Here is a 22,246-nt window from a genome sequence, read left to right as displayed (position 1 = left end):
GGAGGACAAAATGATGAGTTGTAATTACTTATGCAGTTCACTCAGACAGCTTCACATCTTAATACAATTTTCCCCCTTAAAATATTTGGCAAATATATTCAAAATAAATTAATAGATGTGAATAACTATGCAGATTTTGCCCAGACGTCATGATGGGGTGTTGTGTGTAACGTCATCAAAATACATGTTTATCACAATCATCTATCGAAACATGTAAGAGTAACTCGTAATAAACTAAACCCTCTTCGAGTATTTATTGTCCCTCTCATCCAGCCTCCTGCACAGAGCGATATGAGACAATGAAAAAGCAAATATTAATGTGAAATGCGTTCCCAGTGGCCTCCTGACTCATTGACTCGTATCACATCCAGAGAAATAATCACTTCACACACAAGAGGCCTGTGAGGTTTGCTTTAATAAGCTTCGTCGTGTTTCTCACATACACACACATTTAATTGGAATCCAGATGCGGACGCGCGCAGGACACGTGATTCATGGGGGGTTGAGCAGCGGATCGCAGGTTTAACGCAGCTTTAGGAAGATTTTCAATAAAAACAGTTAACATCATTTCCCACCTTAATCACAACACCTCTGAAGCAGAAAAAACACCAATCAACATGTGAGAGAAAGAAGCAATCTCGTTGCAGGAGAAGGTCTTGATCTGGAGGAGGGATCTGGACGTGGCGGTGCGTATCCACAGCAACCGAGTCTCAGAAATCCTCTCGCTTAGAGCTTGCTCCTGACAGTGGCCTCTGTGGGGGCAAGCAGAGAAATATTGGAAACTGTAAAACAAGTGAAGTGGACATTTTACCCAGGTCACACAGCGGTTTATGGCGCTTTGGCATTTAGGAGCGTCTGCTTGCCACTGTTAGCGAGGATTAGTCACTCTCGATTCAAAACATGCAAGCGCACGAACGTACATCAAACGGACAGCCAGCGTGGGCAGCGCGCGCCAGGTGTTGGAGACGCATTAGGTTTATGGAGGAGGCTTGGAGGCCTGCCTGCAGCCGCTCTGTCACACAGGCAGACGGTTCTGGTCCATCTACCCGCTGAGCACCATTCAGCGCTGCTAAAAAACCTGCAGCTTGTCCATTAGAGTGGAAGAGAGCGAGCTTTTTAAAGAAGCACACCTGCAATTTCTGCTACATAGTCGAAGGAGCCAAAAAAAGGTGATTTCATGCGGTAACACGTCATCTATCTGTCTGTCTGTCTGTCTGTCTGTCTATCTATCTGTTATTTCAGCTTCCTTTAAAAGGGGCAGTATTATGTATTTTCCATGCACATATTGGCATTTTATAGCACAATCAAGTAACTATGTTAACTTCAGGTTTTATACTAATACTATATATGGAATGTGACTTTAAAGGAATTTGGTGGTGTTTGCTAATTTCTGCTGGCTAGTCTGAAGGAGCTGAGTGGAGGAGGTCTACTCTGTGAGGAGGGAGCTCAAACTGCAGCTCTGAGGCGGAGCTTCTTCCTCGAAGGCGGGGCTAGGTTCACTCAGGCGATTTGCTCAGGTGAATGGTTGCCATGGAGACTAAAGGACTTCTCAAACTTTCATGAAAGGATCAAAACAACACTCCAGATTTGTTTTTGATGAGGGAATAATGTTATAAAATGGTGTAGAGCTCCAAAAAGTCCATCCATCCATCTTCTGTTCACCCTTGTCCCTAATGGGGTCGGGAGGGTTGCTGGTGCCTCTCCAGCTACGTTCCAGGCGGGAGGCGGGGTTCACCCTGGACAGGTCGCCAGTCTGTCGCAGGGCAACACAAAGACAGACAGGACAAACAACCATGCACACACACTCACACCTAGGGAGAATTTAGAGAGACCAATTAACCTAACAGCCGGAGTACCCGGAGAGAACCCACGCATGCACAGGGAGAACATGCAAACTCCATGCAGAAAGATCCCGGCCGGGAATCGAACCCAGGACCTTCTTGCTGCAAGGCAACAGTGCTACCAACTGCGCCACTGTGCAGCGCTCCAAAAAGTCATTTTAAATATTTTATAAATTTGAAAGAAAGAATAACATTATACAAGAAAACAAATAATTTGGAGTTACGTTTCTACAGAAAAATCCACAAACGTGAATCCATGAAGACAACAGCTAGTCTCCAAATTATTCATACTCCTGACTTGCAAAGGTTTAAAGCAATATTTTAGTTTCATCAAGATGTTTCTTCAGACATTTTGTATCAGCCTGGCCAGTGAAGATCTGAATCTGAGAATCTGTAGAGCTGAAGATCAGGGTGATGGTACGGAGTCCTTCCAACCTTAAACACCTGAAGCTCATAAACACAGAGAAATAGCTAAAATAAAACTGGAAACTTGGAAAAATCAGCAGTTACAAGAAGTTATAAGAATGAAAATTTTTTTTTTCCATTGAGCAGCATAAATTATTTTATATTCCACTGGAAAAAACGTATTGGTTGAATAATATAAAAATAAAAAACTATCAAGAGGATTTGTCAACCTGTGTTTATAAACTAATGAGCTGTGAAATTAGAGCCGTTACAGGTTATAAATGAATGTTGGAGAATTATGGATTAAAAAAGTTAAAATATGTTTTTAATTAAGTTTTTATTGTGTGCATAATTCATTGTGTCTTGATTTAAGTCAGAAAAAATATGTAATATGAAAATGAGTTAAAAGTATCTAAAATGGAAATTGAACTGATTATGTCAATAAGTTCATTTTTAAATTTTTAACACATTTTTAACCCTAAATAATAAAAGATACCCAAAGGAAGTTCTCCACATTTCTTCTTAAAATATTTTCATACCTTACAACGTGTAATTTACTGCTCACTTTGCTGAAAATAAACAATATTAAATGTAATTTTATTGGGTTACAAATAAAGAACTGTAGTAACTTAATGCTCTGCAGGGCTACTGGTCAAAATTCAAGACTTTTTATCTTTATTCTGCTACAACCTTTGATCTGAACATATTTGATGCACTATTTTCTTCTCTCTTTTGTTGCCATTTGCAAAATAAAACCTTCTCTTCATCTTCACCTCAGAGGCTAAAGACGGAGAGAAATACCTGATTTCAGCAGAGGTTTCTCATTGATCCAGACTCGTGTACATAATAAACCTGACATAAAGAAAGTTTATATACATTCCTGCCTGATGCATTTCAGTGTATAAAACATCGCCACTTTTACGCACCTGATTCCTGGTACTTAAGCTTCTCAAAGGTTTCTTATTGAGCAGGAAGCCTGCAGCACTCTGAATGAAAGTTTTATTAACCTTTTCTATTTATTTTCTTAAGATATTGTCTGTAATTTAAAGCCACCCAAGGGGAGAAAAGGAGGAATATTTTTTAAACAGAAATAAGCCGCTCTTCTGTTTCATCCCGACTTTATTAATGATTTTCTGTATGTTGTTGTTTGTGTTTATAAGGGATAAAGCTGTTCTACAATTTGTGCCTGCATCTTTCTTTCAATACTTTATAGCTTACTCCCCCCTGATACTTTAAAGCTCATATCAAAGCAATAATCTGTCTGCCAAAGATAAAGATTTAAAAAGGTTAGATACAGATTGAATAAAACACCTGCACTCTGTTGTTTTCTAGATGGATCAAATATTGCATTTATGAGGCTCCACCTTTTGCAGCAGATAAAAGGAACCAGAATCACGCTGCATGTGAGACTGACTGTAAATAAATTTAGACCCTCAGTGTGTCCTGACCACTCACACTTAGTCCTGCTACATTTTTATCTTTGGTGAAAAATAAAAAAAAAAGCAGGTCCAAGTGCATCCCAGCTTCAGATCTCATTATTTTTAGCCATTGATCTTCCCTGAAGACAGAGAAGAAATAAAAAGATAAAACACTCCTGGTTGGATCTGTCCACAAAATGAATTGTCAATCTGAAAAGTTGCTTTTAAACAGGCGGCTTTTCTCTTATTTTACCATTTACGTGTCGGGGGATTTTACTTTGCGTGATGCAAATGCTTATTTTATGGAGTAGCACACATGTTGCCTTGATCCGTCAAGCAGGATTCAGATCAGAGTTTTGCAGTGTGACGTATTCAGATGCCTGGAGCATTTGTCTGCCTTTTACTCCCACATGGAGACTTAAATCTTCTTCTTTTAATTTCAAATTAAATGGCTTGAATTGAGTGAATAAAGTTTGTCCGCTGTGGTTTAAATTAACTTTTTTATTTCGCTTAATTTGCATCTATTTTTAAAAGCAGCTCCAGAAGATGGGAGTGAATGTTTAAGTTTACGTGCCGCAAAGAGCTGCTGAGATTGTGATGTCATTTCCTGTCAGCATAAACTGGTCAGGGTATGAAACACCCACGTTCCTGAGTATTAATCACTAGAAATCGATCTCATAGATTACTTTTGGGATGTGGAGGAATATGGATCTGCACCAAATGCTTGATGCTGACTGAAGAATTAGCTCTTCTGAAGGCAAAATGGAGTCAAACCAACACTAGGAAAGTAAACTTTATAAAGCTGCGTCTCACTGTAGGTTTATATGTATCTACAGTCAACTTGAATGTCAGTCACCGGCTCAGAAAAAGCAGAAAAAGTGAAGAAATACTCCTTCAAAATGAACCTCAAGTCTGGGTTCATTAGGGAAATAGTTAAAGCTTTTAATCCTTTTACTTCCTCAACAAGTGAATCAAATATTGAAAATTTTAAATAATTTCAACCTTTACTTTTCACATGTATTCAGCGGAGGTTAAAAAGAAAAATCCCACCACATAAAATTAGTGCTTTTAACAGAACAATTCCTGTAGAATAAATGTTATTGACGCAGTTTTTAAAAATAAAATTCACGTTTTGAGTGTCGAGGGTCAAATAGTTACTAACCCAACTTTTTGTTTTGCTTCATATGATGCAACTGAGAACATGATACCTTAAGGAAATTCTTCAAAATGGGAAAGACAGCAAAACATGCCATTTAGGTAAGGTGGGTGAGTGTGTGGACTGCCATAAGTCAGGAAATGGCTACTATTGTAGCTCAAAACAAAACAAAACTTTAATTTAGGAGGTCTGAGCCCATCTTTACTCAGTAGTGCCAATAATTTTTAAGGGACTATTGACTCAAATCAAAGCAGCTGAAGCTTTGTTGTGTCGACAAAATGGATCTTTTTCTTTTGTGAAGTGCATTGAAATGATATATTGGATTTAAATAGCCTAAACTTTACAACATATTAAAAATACCTTTATTATAGAGGTTTCTTCACACAATCCTGATATTACTGCATTCATATGATATTTGCTCTGTTGTTTTATTTACTGCAACAAAATGTCTCTATGTTCAAAAAAGCAAGAATACAATCACATTTTTAGTCTTTTGGTTGCCTTTTCTTTTATAAGATATAATTAAAAACTCAAGGTTCAGGTTTCATATGTAAAATTAGTTCCAATAAAAATATGATAAAGAGTCAAAACAACCAAAAAAACCACAGCTTGAACAATTATATGTCTAATTTCAGGTAAAACATTCATTATATTTAAAGTTATCGTACCTCAGCAGCTGAAGCTTAACTACTTGAAAGAACTTAAAGCTTTTGCATGTTGTATAAATTTTACATTTTATATGAAATAGAAATCGATGCACAATATTGAAATGAATCTACTTTAATTACTAAAATAAAAAATAATGGAATAACTCAATCTTATTCTGTCACTTACACAACCACTGAATGCAAACGTTTACCCATCAATGTTAAAATGACTTTGTGACAAAAATTAGAGTAAAAAATATTTTCTCATGTGTGTTTTTGCTAAATGTAGCTTGTATATTTTCACTGAATGTTAAAATAATGCCTCAGTTTTGCCTCGTTGCTCTTTAACCCAGACAAATAAGGAAGTCAGAACGTTGCTAACAGGAAACGCTGCAGCTGTGGGTACTCCTGGGAGCCTCTCTGAATGGGTTTCTTCTGATACATTGAACTCTATAATAAGAAATAAAATCAGAAAGCTCAATTATGTTGAAATTTTGCTCACAAAATGCTTAGGAGGACGAAGGTGGAGTTTGATTTATGTAGGTGGTAAAAGCGGGGCGTTAGGGGTTAAGACTGCAGTTGTAATACTGACGCTTAATTTGAATAATTGAGTGAATGAGCGATCATGCTTAGCAGACGCACCGTTTAGCAGCATAACTCTATAAATCACAAATGTAATCAAAACAAATGGGAGAAGTCATCATGTAACAGCACGAGCCAACATGAAATCCCATCAAATTTACGCAGTTATTAAACTTAATTTAACCACACAGATCAATCTTTCATTTCTTAGACTCTGAAGAAGAATGATCCAGAATTGAACTATTGTTAGAAAAGTTTTCACACGCAGCCCGTCCTCCTAAAACAGCTAAAGCACTTTTAAGCTAGCTCGCACACAGCATGCTGGTTACCTTCGCTACAATCTGTAGGAACGGATCAGGCTGAAGTGGAGAAAGGCAAGAAAAAATCAAATAAAGACATCAAATATGGAAAAGCAGCAAAACAAGATGTTTGATCTAAATTGTAAATGTTACATATCATTTATTGAATGATTTATTTCTTGCTGGCTGCTGGTAAATCTTACAGAAATGGTGAATGAAATGTAAAAGTTGACATATAAAGGTTGAATCAACTCATTGTTAAATTCTTCCGCAGGGTGCCAGTTTGTCGTTTCTCTTTACATCACCACTTGATAAATCAGTGCGTAAATATTTATTTTACAAACTGAAATTTAAGCATTGACATTCTCACTTCAAGAACCATCGGCTGTGTTCTCGACTACTTTATCCTCACCTTTTTTTATTTATTACATATTTATCCATTTCATGATACGGAAATGTTTATGGCCATCAAAAACAATGTGTGCAATGTTAGAAAAGCGTTTCAACACGCAGCATTCCCAAATGAGCTGCTTTGTTTTTAAGAGGACGGACAGAGACAGTAACAATGGGTTGCCATAGCGACATCTGAAGTTGATGTGTTGGGTTTTGGGCTGAATGTTGCAGGATGGAGAACATCCTACAATGTTGCGTGTTTGTCCCTCCAAAAACACAAAATAATATTATAATACCTTAAAATACAGAGATTCCCCTCCAACGTCTCCATCATATCCGATATGTGGGTGTATCAGACAAACTGTGTTAATTGTTTTTACTGTTTATTGTTTCATCCTTATTTCACCATACAAGGCTTCCAGTAATGTCATAATGTAAGAGTAATGACTATTATGCTGTGAACGACAAGCATTTTATGAGCTGGGCATATTTTGGTGGGATGTGGGTGGATTGTTGAGACAATTATTTTGATTTTCTTTGTTTTCAAAGCCAAAACAAGCGTTCAGAAGCACATTTTAGAGATACAAACTGCTTGATGGAGCAAATTTGGATTCAGAGGTTCCAGTGTATGCCCTTTAATATCACCGGCTAAATCCTGTTAGCTAAACAGTTTATATGGCACACATCTGCAGCTCAGTTAGAAATACAGTTTAAAGTAGTGCTGGTCGGCATTTTAAGGAGCGTAAACAACCATTGATTGTTGCTTAAAAGCCCCATTCGTATGAAAGAGAGTGAATGATATTAGGACGTTTGTTTCATCTCATTGGATGTTTTGCAGAAACTCAGAATACAGCAGAGCTGAGATCCAACAATTAATAGAGGAAACGTTTTGAGTGATGCAGCTGCTAAGTAGCTTCCTGACTGCGGAAAACCAGAACCATCTTAGGACTGAAACCGCTTTGGTTCTTTCTCATCTGGTTACTGTGCAGCCTTCCCTCATATCAGGTGTTTGATATGTTTACACAGGGTGCATCACTCTCTCAGATTGCATCAGGGACTTCTGAAGGTCAAACTCAACAATCCAACAACAAACAAACAAAGCGAATGCATGGATGATTTTCTGCTTGTTACTGCTGGCCGTCACCTTCATACAGATCGCTGCACTCGCTGTAATAACTCTGCCTGCGCCCATCAACTGCGCTGCAGCTGAATAAAGGCAAAGAGCCGCTACAGCTGTCTTGTTTACAGCCTCTGAAGTCATTTATGTGAAAATCAACATCAATGTTTACATTTAGCTCACCAAGACATGTCAATGTTACAATAATCAGCCTGGTGAGGTGAAATGAATGAAAGGAAATGGCTCATAATAGCAGGAAGAGAAGTTTTAAGTCTGTTTTCTTTGGTCAAGACCTTTCTGTACTGGTTATGACTCTCACATCTGACTGAGCTGACGTGTGTTTGTGCTTTAAGACACTATGAACTGTGTGTACATGTGGAGAAAAGTGTATGTTTATTTAATGTAATTAAATTGATCTAAACAGGAAACATTTACTCAGTCAGTGTTTACTGGCCTCCTGCTTGTGTGAACGTGCTGGAAGTGCAAACAGCGCACAGTGGATGATTAAGTGTGTCTTCCCACCACTCTCTCTCTCTCTCTCTCTGTGTGTGTGTGAGTGAAAGTAGTTAAATTTGACTGAGCTGAGCTGTCAGGTGCTCTAAAAAGTGTGTGTTTGTGTTTTCTGGGGCAGACGGCTCACCAGGAGGGAAGTAGAGCGGGAGGTTCTGCAGATACAGCTCCTTATCCGTCGGCAGGAACACGCAGAAGATGACTCTGTCCAGCTGACACACACACCCCAGCACACAAGACACACACATTAGCACACAAGACACACACATTAGCACTCATAAATGACCTTTATAACAAGCATATGCAGTAAATGTGAAGTCATCAGTTGCAGGTGGGAACAGTATGTGTGAGAATGCAGCTAATGCATCCAGTCCATTACTCCACCATTATCTTTCCATTATGAAGCCGCCGCGACCAGACGGTTATTACGCTGCATGCTGAGGACAGAGAGCAGGGGCTGTGCACAGAGGAGGAGCACGAATGTTTGAGACAAAAACGAGTTGGAGGAAATCTTTAATGGTACTCCCATTGTGAGAGTGCGAATACAGAAGAAAAGCTGCATTTTAGTGCTTTCCCATCAATGTTAAGCCGTGAAAACGACGCAAAGCAACAATACAGCTTTCAGGCGAATTTCAGCTCTGCTGCTGGGTTTGGTCATTTTATGCTTCATGCTTTTTATTCCAGTTGTAATAAGTCATTTCAGGCTTGCATATGTATTATCAGCTTTTACATTACTGTGAAAAAGTTGCAAACCTGCCCTTTATTCTTTGTTTCCAAGGAGACAGAGTTTCTTTTGATCTCCTTAAGTGGTCCTACCAATAGTTCTGTCTAAAGGCCTTTTTAAAGGGGAACATTATATAAAATCAACTTTTTTGAGCTTTCTATTATGTTATAATGTTATTCCCTCATCAAAAATATACCAGGAGTGTTATTTTATTATTTCACATATGTTTGAGACATCCTTGAAGTCTCCTGTGGCAGCCATTTTGGGGTGAATAAATGCCTCCCGAATGGTTGTATTACATATACTGTCTTAGCTCTGCTCACAAAGCATCACCTCTTTCCACAAAGCTCCTCCTCCAAGCCAAGGTTCTGCCCCTCCTCCATGCCTTCTCACACAGTTCCTTCAGACTAGCAGCAGCAGATATTAGTGCACCTGCTAGAACTGTGAGGTTCTAAACGGCATAATGTAGGAGCATTGTTGCGATGACGTGCTGAAAGCAGAGTTAGAAACAGCAGGCTCTTAAAGAGATAGAAGGCCAATTTGCTAAGGCCTCAAATTGCAAAGTCAAATTTCTATTAAGGTATTTTTGATATGTACAGTATTTCTATAACAACTGAAGGTAACATAGTTACTTGATTGTGCTATAAACTGGAACTGTGTCTGGAAAATATATAATGCTAACCCTTTAAGTTTATCTTTGAACTTTGGTTTCTTCACCCATTTTCTCTCCAATTTTCTGTCCATCCTTGTATTTGGCCAGCATGCATGTTGTGTGTTTACAATATAAGAAAATGACCAGGTGGGGAACTAAAGTTATCAGGGCTTTAACTCAAAGAGCGCTGTCTGAAAGTCGTGTCTTTGAAGAAACAGGAGATAATTCTGCTCCACTAATTAGCTGATGATCAAATGTATGCCAGGTTTCCAGCTACTAGCGCCATAAAAAACAGCCTTTACATACAAAAAAATACAAATTTATAAGTTTGATTATTTTTATAAATTCAATTAGAGAAGTGTTTGGGATCTTCATGATAAGCTGATGGTAAGAAAAACACTTTATTTAAGTAAGGAGCTTGTTTTAAGCTTTATTGGCAGAAACGACAGAGGGCACAGCTGAAGCATTTTGGCTTCCCTATGATGCATTTTGCTCCACAGAAAGCCTGCGAATAGGTGAATCAGCGAAAACTGAACCTCAAATAGGTTGGGGTCAACTGTAAACTAGGACAATTGAAAACAAGATGTAAAGCATGAAGAATAGACTAACTTTGCCAATTGCAGCAGCTCTGACCGTTGATCATTTTCCTGCCTGAGGCTCATTTGTTTCTCCCTGCTTTTATTTCTAGTTGAACAGGACATCTTGGCTTTTATTGGAATATTTTGATTGATCACTTACTCTGTGTAAAGCACCTTAGTCAATGGAAAATAGTTTTTCGATGTAATATGGTCATGCATTTTGAATGATTGGTGCAGAGTATAACGTTTAGATTTTTGCATGATATAACGCAGATATTCACATTCAGGCCGGTGATTAAAGTTACTGCAGCTCCTTGCAGGGCCCAAAGCTGCTCTCACTCTGATTGACATTATTACCACCTTAATATTTGTACAGGAGTTATACTTTGTCTGTTTCCAGCATCTTGTCCCAATTTATAGCCGGGCTGTTTCTGCCTCTTTCCTCCCAGGTGAGGGAGTTTAAGTCCTGCTGCTCGCAGAGACGGATCCCTCTCAGCAGCTGGCTCGCCCACAGCCTTTGGTTTTCAGTCCAGGCTTGCTACACAATTACCATCATTCACCAAAGATTTGCATAGAGGCGAAGGAAAGGTATGCAAATGTGTGGTAACTACACCCCTCGGGCTGAGGTTTAAAAATCTAACCTGCACATTAAGGTGCTTCTGCTCGCAGCAGGAAACAGTAAAAAAGTGGGGAACTAATTTTGATAACGCCGCAGCAGAGAGCCTGCAGATGCTGCTGTTAACAATAACATCAACGAAATGTAACGACTCCCTCGTGACTGCTCATCTTTAATGGAATACTTTGGAATGGAAACTTGTGAATACTTTCTTCTCAAAGTGAAAACATCAACATTCAATTGGCATTCAGCACAGCCTTCCAGCCAAGAGCAGCTTGGAAGTGAGGAGGGAAGCATTTAGCTGGTTATTGTAAGAAAGTCTGGTGGACGTATCGCACACTAAGTTCATTCCCCCTCAGTGGAAACACCAACGAGAAAAAGCTGAACCTTGACCGTCTTTTGAATTATGATGAGGACCAAACCAGAAAGCTGGTGGGTTCTTAGCAAATCAAAACATTCAATACTTGTTGAAAATAACAACCTTCAGGAGTTAAACGTTTTACATTAAGCTGTATCAAAACGTTTATATTGTTCTGATGCAATATTCTAATTTTAAATACTATGTTTTTATTGACTATAAACAGACAATTACATTAACTGATAGAAATGAAGGCTTGACAACAGCAGTGGGCGTGTAATTAATCACTTAGTGAATTGAGTAACTGAGATAAATGAATGTTTCAAATTTACTGAATATGACATGAGAAGTCTTTTTCTTTGTCTGTCTTGTCTCCGTGGTTCTGCTGTTAGAAGACGCCATGAGATGGTATGAAACACTCACAGTATAAAACTATTGAGTAAAAATACTACAGCTTTACTGTGTCAGTGTTTCCTCGTGTCAACAGTTCAGCTATCGCTCTAGAAACCTAGAAAACAGATCCATAGCTAGAAGCCAAAATATCAAATCCAGTTCTGATTTTGAAACCTTTTTACTTCTTATTTCCCCCTCACATTATCTGTGAGTTATTAGATAATTAGAGAATAGAATAGACTTAAACAAGCAATTCATTATTCCTAAAATGACTCTTTCTCTCGAGTATTTGTTGCTCAACAGAATTAGCGTAGGGATTTTTTGGTGTGTCTCGCTAAGGGAGAAAATAAACACAAACATTGATCACAGTGACTGTGTTGGTGTTTTACCCTTTAATCCTCAATTGAAAATAATAATTAGAAATAATTTGATTGATGCTAAATACATATTAATATTAGAATTAAACAAACCTAATCAATAACATTGGACTGATTGATGAATAAAGGAGAGAGAGGAAGATAGAAGGAGGTATGGATGTTTATTTTATTTTTTCTTTTGTGTGAAGACCTCGACACCACCAGCTGCGTAAATCCTGGACTTTGGTTCTTTACTTTAGATCATCATCAGATGTTATTGCATAAAGTTTGGTGTAAGTTTGAGTTTATTTCTACAGCTACTGATGACTAATTATTGAGAACCAATCCACTTTGAGAATGAAAAGTCCTCACTGGCTTCAGGAGGCGAGGCTTTGAGAGGAAAAATGTTTGCCTCAGTGCAGCAGCAAAATGAAAACTTCAGCTGAACCTTTCTGACCGCCTGAAACTAATTTGGATCATAAAACAAAACTCATGAGTCTTACTCTCTTAAAATGATTTTGCTGCCGTTTCATAAATAAATTTATTGCGTTTGTGTTGGCACATTGCCTCGCGTCTTGAGTCCATTTTGCGTCTTACTGTGTCTGTAATTTTCTAATTCATTTACCGCACAACAGCAGTGCAAGCCAAACCAGGCCCAACAAAACTCCATGTAAAACATCTAAAACAGAGGGGGGTTTAATTAAAGAAGAATCGCTCATTTTCCTCTTGTGCACACTCAAAGCTTCAAATATATGCAAATAAAGTCATTTTTTAAATTATTTACTTTAAAAACCCACAGCAGAGGAACTTGTGGGTGGAATAAAAAAAAAAAAGTGCCCTGTTGAGTTAGTTTTCTGGTTTTATAGCCAAACATGTGAGGCTCTTTTGGTCTCAGTTGCATGATGTACATGTTTGATTTGTTTTGCTCGCACTAGGCTGACGGCATCGGTGCGCTGGTATTGCGACAGAGCCTCTGGAGACGAGAGAGCTAATAATAACCCCTGACACCAGCGGCTGTAAGGGGGAGGGGCTTCAGACCTGACAGGTGGAGGATTCAGAAACGACCGATCGGAAAGTTTCCGATTGTCTCCGATCGCACCCTTCTCTCCCCCCTCCAGTCATCTATTCCATCATTTTGTCTTTTCTCTGCTTGTTTTTTCTCCAGGGGGAAAATGTGTGTGCATATGTGTGTGTTTTTTCTGTGCAAGTCGGGCCTGGTCCCGCAAGGAGCCAATTAAAACGCAGACTTGGCCATGAGCACCAGAGCCACAACTTAGGCGTGTGCGTTTAGCTGAAAGGCTGTGTGTGCGCGCGTGTCGCTGTGTGTTTTTTCGATGTACCTTCTCGCACTTACAAGAAAACAAAAAACAACAGCTGTGAAAGAAATAATACCTGGAGGAAATGGCAGGGAAAAATTGCCAATCATGCAGGCACACACACACACACACACTCACACACACCCATATATACCCACCTTGTCATGATGCGCATCAAGAAACTCCCTCACGGCTGCTAGCGCCTCGTGCACCGCCTGTTCAGGTGGATATCCTGCGCAAACACACACAATATCAAAAATGTGCGAGAACAGGTGCAGAAACAGATCTGTGTCGTTGCACTTGGCTGATGTTGTTGTTTTTTTTTTTTTTCTGGAGACTGGTATGTTTTTCTCTCCACTACTCTGAGACTCTGTGCTCCGTTTCCTCACTCCGTCTCACCTCGCCTCGCCTAATCCGGGGAGATGCAGACACAACACACTTGTTGGTTGAGAGGAGACAGACGGAGCAGGACTGCCACAAATATTCAGCAGCTGAGACCTTTCACCAGTAAAAAAAAGCTTCAAAATGTTCATTTTCGGGCCAAACAAACACATTTAATATGCCTAAAAACATAGTTTTACTCCATCGAGTTGCAAGACGACTATTTTAGTAATGAATTAGAATGAAAATTATTCACTTTTATCCACTACTATAGTTAAAACATAGAGTCCTGCTCTGTTTCACTGCTGCTGTTTGATTGAGGAAAGAGTGATGAGCATCAGCTGGAAACTTGAGCACTTTTAGGCTTTCAGGGGAGGCCTTAACTTATTTCATCCTCATATTTCCTCACTACACCTTCCTTTTGTTTGCGTTCAGATTTTGGCTGCACAAACTATTTTTCATCCTGGTGAATATTTTTTTAAACAAAAAGAGAAATGTGAAAACAGATTTCTATTTAAAACAAACAAACTTTTCAAACATGGATGCTGCAGAGCAGTAAAGGTCAGACTTTTATTATGGTTTTAAAAGATAGAGAATTTATCTAAAGATATATTTGTTGTATCACACCAGAGATTTATTTCAGTGGATCGGATCGACTTTCCTTTTCAGCTCCTGTTCGTTTGTGGGTGTCTGACGACAGAAAAGCTGCCAGTATTTATCATCATTTTTTAATTATCTGACAGGTGAAGAAGTTTCCAGGTGGGGAGTTTATTCAATCTGATTATATGAAAGTCAAATACGTCTTAAGTCGAGAGCAGGATGAATTCATTGGACCTTTTCTCACCTTGGACTTATTAGCATGACTGGAGAAACACTCCTAATAATTTCTGATACGAACTCAGTCAAATGGTTCAGATACAGACTTTAAAACAGCTGCTTTCTAAGTTCCCGTAAGATGTAGCTGTGCTACCAACTAGTTTTCAGTTAATTTTCCTTTCTGCTCTCCTCTATAGGCATCTTTTTTCCACCAAACATGTACGAGTGCTAAAACCGAAGCCTTCCTTGGTTGTGTTCTTCATGTTTTCACTGACACAAAAACTGTCTGTGACACGACAAACCAACGCTGTAAACTACAGTTAGCTTTGTTTGTAATATAATTTAAAATAAAAAACTGTAAAAACTCTGATATTCAGCATCAATAAAAATCAGATTAGCATGTGAATAACACGAGTTCACGTGCTGCAGACTTTAAGAGCTGAGCTTATTGTAGCACAACTTAAGCTGTAATTAAAACCTGAAGTAGTTCTTGACATTATCAAATGGCAAACAATGCTGAAAATCAAAACTGTTGCAGAGTATGAAACCAAACTGGTGCACTCCAGTTATTAATTAGACATCATTATGAATCATTGAAAGGCTTTATTAGATTTCTTTTTTTTTTTTTTACCAATTAGCCTAACTTTTCATTCCAGGTGGAGATGTACTTGAATTCTGCAACTTTTGTTTGGTGTTTTCATAGATTCGAGTGATTTATTTGCCTTTTATGAATGAAGCTAATCTGTAGCTGAGAAGAGAGAAAATCATCTGGCATTGTGTTTTATGTTTTATTACTGGATGTGGAAATTGTGTCCATCACTGTTCTCCTTCATGCTGCTCTTGGCTTGATACCTTTTTAGACATGCAGACGGATAGAAATGTCCACTTGGACAGCCACCTTCTTACCTTTTGCTTCAAATCACATATATTTGTTTCGTGACAGATATGTGTTGTGGCCAGATCTCTCTTAATAAAGGCACATTAATCATAATAATGCATTTCTTTTTCAATTCATATAAAAACAGAACAATGCCAAGGTTTTCCTCTGACTCCACCAACAACATCTCTGAGTTTTTTATGTTGCCAGGTGACATTTTTAAAGCTTCCTCCCTTTTTCCATGGCTGCTGGTGGGTGTCGGATCGGAGATCATTTGAGATAAATTATGAAGCTTTCAAATGTGCCACTTGTTGTTAGGAAGAGTGCTAAGGGAATAATATGGTAATACTACAGTCATCTGTTTGGTGGGATAGTGAAATAAATACAATCTGTGTAGACAACTGTTTCCAAGCTCTGATATCGTCTTTAAAAACTGAACAGAAAACATTTTTGAATTTTCTGCTCTGGTTTACCGCTTAGTGCTTAACATCTTCCTCATGTGTTCTTCGTAGCCGCTGTAACGTTCCTGTAGGGGGAGCTCTAAACCCTGCAGCTCTACGCTTTCCAAACAGCTCAGAAGTCTAATCAGGAAAGAGATGAAGTGGTGAGGTGAAACAGGTGCAGAAGAGGTGAATTAAAAACCAAATTAATCAGGACCTGTTTGTATTCCAGCCGCGGCAGAGAGGTGTCAACCGGAGCTCATAGCACCGACACCCCAGGCTGTGTTTAAGCACTATCCCAAACTCCCTCTTCTGCCAGCGTGAAAGGGATTACAGTCACTCTGACACAATCTCAGAACTAATCTATCATAATCTGCCGGCTATAATCCCAGGCGTTAATCTGTAAACCACCTCGGGGTTAGAGGAGACGAGAGGCTCGGCACTCTGGGTAAACGAGTAACGAAACGTGTTCACACAGATGAACGCTGATGCGTCGCTGTGGTCTGAGGAGGAAACAGATACTGACCGTAGATTCCAGTGGAGATGCAAGGAAAAGCCTGCGGAGAAAAGGAGGCAGAAGAATTAATCAGAGACACGTTTCCATTTCAGCTTATAGCAGAAGGCTTTCCTACACATTTTACTGAAAAAAAGATCCTTCATTATTTTTTAAATATCAGCTTTTTAAATATTTTCCCACAGACCATCTACCCAATCTGGATTTTATTACCTGCATAACAACATACTGGTGGAGCTGTAAAGGGAAGCGCCACAGTTTGTTCCTTTATTTTTGTCAGCTATATTACCTCAGGTCACCAATTAGCCTCATCTGACCTGGACTGGAGAATCCTACATTATTTACCAAGTTTATTTATCTTTAAATCACAGCTTGTGACACCTCACTGCTGCATTTTGTTCATAAATAATTCAATTTGTGATGTACGTCTATGAGCAGAAGTAAAAAAAAATCTTGCATTTCAACATAAAACAAGAATGCACTTTTTATCATCTATAGAAAAACCGAATAACATCTGAAGCTCCCATTTGTAGGTGTGTTCATAGTTATCCTGATATGACAAATTATTGGAGCTAATTTTAGATTTTTCAGATCAATATGACAGAAATCAATTTTTACCCAGTAGACATTAAATCCTTTATATATGAGTGTATACTTTCTCTATTCTCAATAACTATTCATCTGAGCTATTTAAAACATAGTTTGGCACAGTTTTTAAATCTATAATTTAAACCATTTGCTAAAATCTTCTATTTCAGAATAAGGAAAAGACTCATACGTTGATTCACTCTCAGAACAATTCAAATGGTTTTCTGGCATCTGTTTTAAATTATGTAATACCTCAGAAAACTCTAATAAACAGAGATAAGTTGTAGTATCAGTGTAATTTTGACCTTTCATACTATTTTCGGTAAAGTGAGAACAATGCTACTTCATTAACAAATCCTTTTTTCAGTCACTATGAATTGGAAAATGAATTTAATGTAGATCGTTCAAATCAGCGGTTTCTGGTCTAAACTCGCATTTCCAAGGAGGCAGATTTTACAACAGCTTTCCATTTAGATGCATTCAGTTTCCAGACACACACACACACAGTCACATAGTCTTTCTATCTTCACAATGACTTTGTATTGACATCCATTCGTTTTTCATTCATTTCTGTAGGCTAACCTTGAGACAATGGGGTCTACCACATCAGGATCAGGCTTTGGTCTCCATAAGGCCCATCAGTCTTCAGACGGTTGGTAAATATGCCACAAATTGTCTTACATAGGACAGCTAGACAAGCACACACACATACACACATCTCCACATGTACGTGGCTATAACTGTGAAATAAAAACTGTAAGTTCCTAAAAAAAGACTGCAGGCGTCTGACACCTGCTGTTCTTTTTTCAAAACAAAAACATTATTTCAGAGTAAACAACTCTGTTCACCAATGTCTTATTTTGCTCGAGATGAAAAACCTCTCATGTGGTTTTCTATATAACACCACTACTGCACTGTTTGTCAGTCTGCAGTTTTATCAGGCTTCTCTGCAAGTGGCAACCCATGTTACATCCATCATGTTTGTGTTATTATCGTATAATAACACTCTCGTAAGTAGCGTCGAGGGTCCAGAGTTTATTTTGTTATCCATCTACCAGAATCTAATCCTCAGGCTCACATTGAACAATGTGATAAAGCTGCTTATGTATTTAATCCATCATCCTGTGTTTTATGACTCCGAACATATTTATTATAAGGAAACGTAAACAACAAAAAAACAAGATTTTAAAGTCACGTTTCTCTTCAGAAATGATTTAATAGATCCAAAACAGTTAATAAATGTGTTCTAGATAAAGTTAAAGGTCTGATAAAATGTAATTGCTTATTATCAATTGTTAGTAATCTTTAATATTAAAATGGAGTAATCTCTCTAATTTAACAAGAAGCATCAATCTGAGCCTGATTCTGTTACTTCCTTGTTATAACTGAGGTGAAGGCTGAAGGTGCTCAGAAACAGCTATGCTACATGATGAACTTGTTTTTGTTCCAGGTCACTCAGAGAAAAGTTTTTCTTTAGCCTGCAATGCATTCAAGCACCTGATTAATGTATTCAGCATTTAATCGGAAAAGCTTTAAATTAATGATAATAATAAGAAAATCCTTCATTTAAAACTTGTAAATCATTTATTCTTCATCAGTCAGGGCTGTCTCACTCAAGACATGCAGCTAATTCTCTGCTGAGGGACGAAATAAAGCCTCTTTCACTCTGGTCAGTAATGTCATGGGTACAGACTATTATTATCAAATTATGTAACGTTATAATGTAATATAGTACAGTAAACTGTTTTTGAAAAGTCTTTTTGGGGTCTTAAATATAAGTTAGAGGTTTGGTTCAGGTTGTCGTTTTGCTCTATTGTCATAATGAATGAGCTTATATTCCAGTTTTATGTCTTTGATTTAGGTTTTAATTTTACTTCTACTCTGTCTGGTTGTACTTTTTCATTTGTATTTACTTACTACGCATACTTAATGTTAACACTTGTTGGGATTTTATAATCTAAACTTAGAAATTTAGGCAAAATAAGTTCTCTTCTAGTGTGTCCTCGTTAACAGCAAGACATTTTTCCTGAGTCCGTCAAACCAATATTTAGGTTGTTTTGTTGTGTTGTTTGTTTTCTCTGCCGTTTATCATTCATTGTTTTGTTCTCGTTTTATATCAAAGTGCTTTGACTGATTGATTGCTGGCTGCAGGTTGGATACTGACTGCTGATAGGAGCTCTAGAGAGCTGCAAATGTGAAAGTGGAAACAGTTTCTGAAGGCAGAGTATATTAGAAAATAATTACACACAGACATCTTTGGACGTAGCATGGCAGACTGCCTGAAGCTGCAGGAGCCTGAGAATACAACAATTATGTGACCCCATAGACACATTGTAATTAAGATGACCTCAGCTCAAATGGAGGAAGCTGAAAGCTGAGAAAAATAAATGTGTGCCAAGAATGCAGCTTGAAACTCGCACTGAACAGTCAAAGAAGGCAAAATAAAACAATTTATCTCACAGATCATCCACTCAAGAAAGGCCTTAAACCCATGAACACAGATACTGTTTTAATCATTTTTAAATATTCTAATAAAAAAAACATCTAAATTATGTCTATAATTAATAAATAAGTGCGTAAGGCCACTCCTATCATACACGGCAATAAAAAGCAACATTGGATTAAAGTGTTTAACTCTCAGCATTTTAAGGAGAAATAAGTGTAATCCTACTTGAGTTAAAATGACCAAGATGACAGAGGAACCTAAACGCGTTTAACAGAACCAAGATGTTCATTTGGATAATTCATGTGCAGGAAGTCAATAAGATCCATCTTTAGCAGAACCATGCGAACCCACAGCCCGTGATGTGAGTCAGGCCGCCAGAAAACTTCACGTCTGGCAGCTTCTCAACCTGCTGTCAGATGCAGGCAGCGCCGGCAGATGCCAGGACGCTGCCCCCCCGTCCTGCTCAGATCATTTAACCTGACTGCTGAGCTTTAACACACAGCGATGGCAGATGTGACTCACGATTCCCTCGAGGCCAAACAGAAACATATGACTTGCCATTTTGTGGATGTGCAGGGATGACTGTTGCATCTGTCTGTGGATTTGTCAGAAATGAAACGACGCGGCAGCCGCTGATAAATGACGTGTTGGGTTTTATTCCTAACCTGCACACCTCTGCTTTTATTTCATGTTTCTTGTTTTTCTCTGACTTTGTTCTCTGTGAAACCTTCAATCTGGCGTGTTCTATATAACCTAACAATACAACACTCCTACTCCCTTTTCACTTTTCTCTCTCTGCCTCAGCATGAACAGAGTTTTCTTTGAAAAGGCTACATATGATCAATCTTTTTCTCTTTACCTCTGGTTTTCCTGCAGCTACAGATTCTCACCACAAAGAAAAACCCTGCAATTTAGTTCTATTGTCCTCTGTTGGTCTCTTACAGATTTCTGGGCTTTCTGTATTTTAACCTCGTCTGTCATCGTTCCTCTCTCCCTCCCTGGCTGCTGCCCTGTCAGATTCATCTCATCCAGATGTTCTCACCACAGATCGAGCAGCGTTTTCGGTGGCAGTCTGCAGGCTGTTCCAGTAGCATGACCTCAGAGCTCTCCTCTCCCTCTCACCAACGCCTCCCTGAGCAATCGGCCCCACGGTGTGGATCACATCTGCAGAGACAGAAACAGAGAAAAATAGAAAAGAAAGTCTTCATTGTTTGATAAATTCACCCAAAATCCAAAATGAAATGTTTTCTGTGGAAACTCATCTTCTCTCCGGTTCCTAAGAAGAAACACATTCTGTTGTTTCCATGAAATTTAACTCTGACATGCAGGACATTCAGAGTTTTAAAAAGTATAAAAACTCAGCATTATTTCCTCACTTGAAAAGTCAATTTTACAATTAATCTTAGTTTATCTGCAGTCAACCTGATGTGCAGAGAGGGGCAGATCTCATCAAAATGTAACAGAAGTGTTTACATGACAGACAGTAAAACAAATCCTATCAAACAAAGATAAATTTGGTAAAAGTATTGGACTATCAACTCACTGATTAAGTTGTGTCCAAGTCTGATTGCGACTAGAAATGGACGGCAAATAGAGCTTGACTTTATATTTCAATATCCACAACTGGAAAGGCCTGCTTGTCTTATTTATGTCTTATATATGCATTTTGATAATGTATTTCAAAAGTTGGATGGATTCTAATTGCTTTCAATGCCTTGTTGTTGTTAAAACTTACAGAGAGGGCTGAAAAAACTAGGCTAATCCCCATCGATATTGATACTGAAATCAATCCATTAAGTTTATTCGTATTGCACATTTCAGAAGCAAGGCAGTTCAGAGTGCCTTAAATCATAAAACACAAAATAAAGAGTTATAAAAACGATAAACATTCCATTTTGTTCATCATTAGAAAAAACTACAAGTGTTTGAGTAACTAAGGTGAAACTGTTTGGAGGTGTACACTCTCCAAAATTAAAATTTATCATAAAAAAAGCTTTAGATGTGGTAAAATAAGCAACATATTTTCTCTGTCTTTCTGTCTTCAGCAGGTTGCGATGTCATGTAGGCGTTGCTCCACTAACTGCATTGAGGTAATCTCTTTAGCAAGTTTCCTCTCAGGTCTCTAAGATGATTTCTTTTCCTAATTTGAGGATCAGATTAAGTACAGAGTAACTAAATGGAGGTGAACTGGGGAGGTTAGTGGTGGGTGGGAGCACAGCGGAGACTCTCATAACGACACGCTGAGCAGGACAGCCGTGTAGATGTGGTTTAACACATGAACGCAGCCAGCGCCACACATTGTGATGAGACTCAGCATGCTGCTCTCAGTGTGAAACCCGCTGCAGTCATAAGACCAAGCCGGACCCACTCTCTTAGAAGAAGAAACTACAAACAGAAAGAAAGAAAGAAATGTGGACAAGTAAGAGTATTTTTCAGCTCACAAAAAGATTTTTCTTTCCACGCTTTAGGGCAAAATAATTGTTGCATTTGACCACAGATCATGTCTGACACTTCGAGCCTCCGGAAAAATATTTTGCTGCTCACGCGAGTGTTTTCTTTGCCTAAAATAAATAAATCATCCTCCTATTTGGAGATTAAAGATTTCTGATCTTCACAGCCCAAGAGAAATAAGCAGCAACACAATCAGTCAGGCTGAAACTTATTACCTTGTCCAGTAGGAGATAAAGGAAACTACAGGAAAGATGATTTTTCTGATTTACCTGGAGGCTTGCAGGAATCTCCTCCTAAACAGTGGATATTGACAGGAAGAGAGAAAGGCTTGTTTGATGTCAATATTATTTGACTTTGTGATAAACTAATAAA

At 38.4% G+C, this 22,246-nt stretch overlaps 1 protein-coding gene across 3 annotated transcripts in view; it reads right to left on the bottom strand.

Annotated features, from left to right (window-relative positions):
* Positions 1-396: 396 nt before the first annotated feature.
* Positions 397-22,246, bottom strand: part of macrod1 (mono-ADP ribosylhydrolase 1) — a 181,108-nt gene continuing 159,258 nt past the window's right edge. For 2 of the 3 annotated variants that reach the window (XM_032554727.1, XM_032554729.1), the window contains 5 exons: positions 20,466-20,587; positions 16,402-16,432; positions 13,520-13,593; positions 8,499-8,580; positions 397-752 (listed from right to left, as the gene is read on the bottom strand). In XM_032554727.1, the coding sequence (XP_032410618.1) occupies positions 727-752; positions 8,499-8,580; positions 13,520-13,593; positions 16,402-16,432; positions 20,466-20,587 (335 nt within the window). In that variant the 3' untranslated portion in view covers positions 397-726. Of the gene's footprint in view, positions 753-6,378; positions 6,409-8,498; positions 8,581-13,519; positions 13,594-16,401; positions 16,433-20,465; positions 20,588-22,246 lie in introns of all 3 variants that reach the window. The other variant, XM_032554728.1, reaches the window with a different exon arrangement.

The sequence above is a fragment of the Xiphophorus hellerii genome, chromosome 23 (genome assembly GCF_003331165.1).
Source record: "Xiphophorus hellerii strain 12219 chromosome 23, Xiphophorus_hellerii-4.1, whole genome shotgun sequence".
NCBI classification, from domain to species: domain Eukaryota; kingdom Metazoa; phylum Chordata; class Actinopteri; order Cyprinodontiformes; family Poeciliidae; genus Xiphophorus; species Xiphophorus hellerii.
Note: the sequence above shows the minus strand (reverse complement) of the source record. Positions and strands in the feature narration are given on the sequence as shown.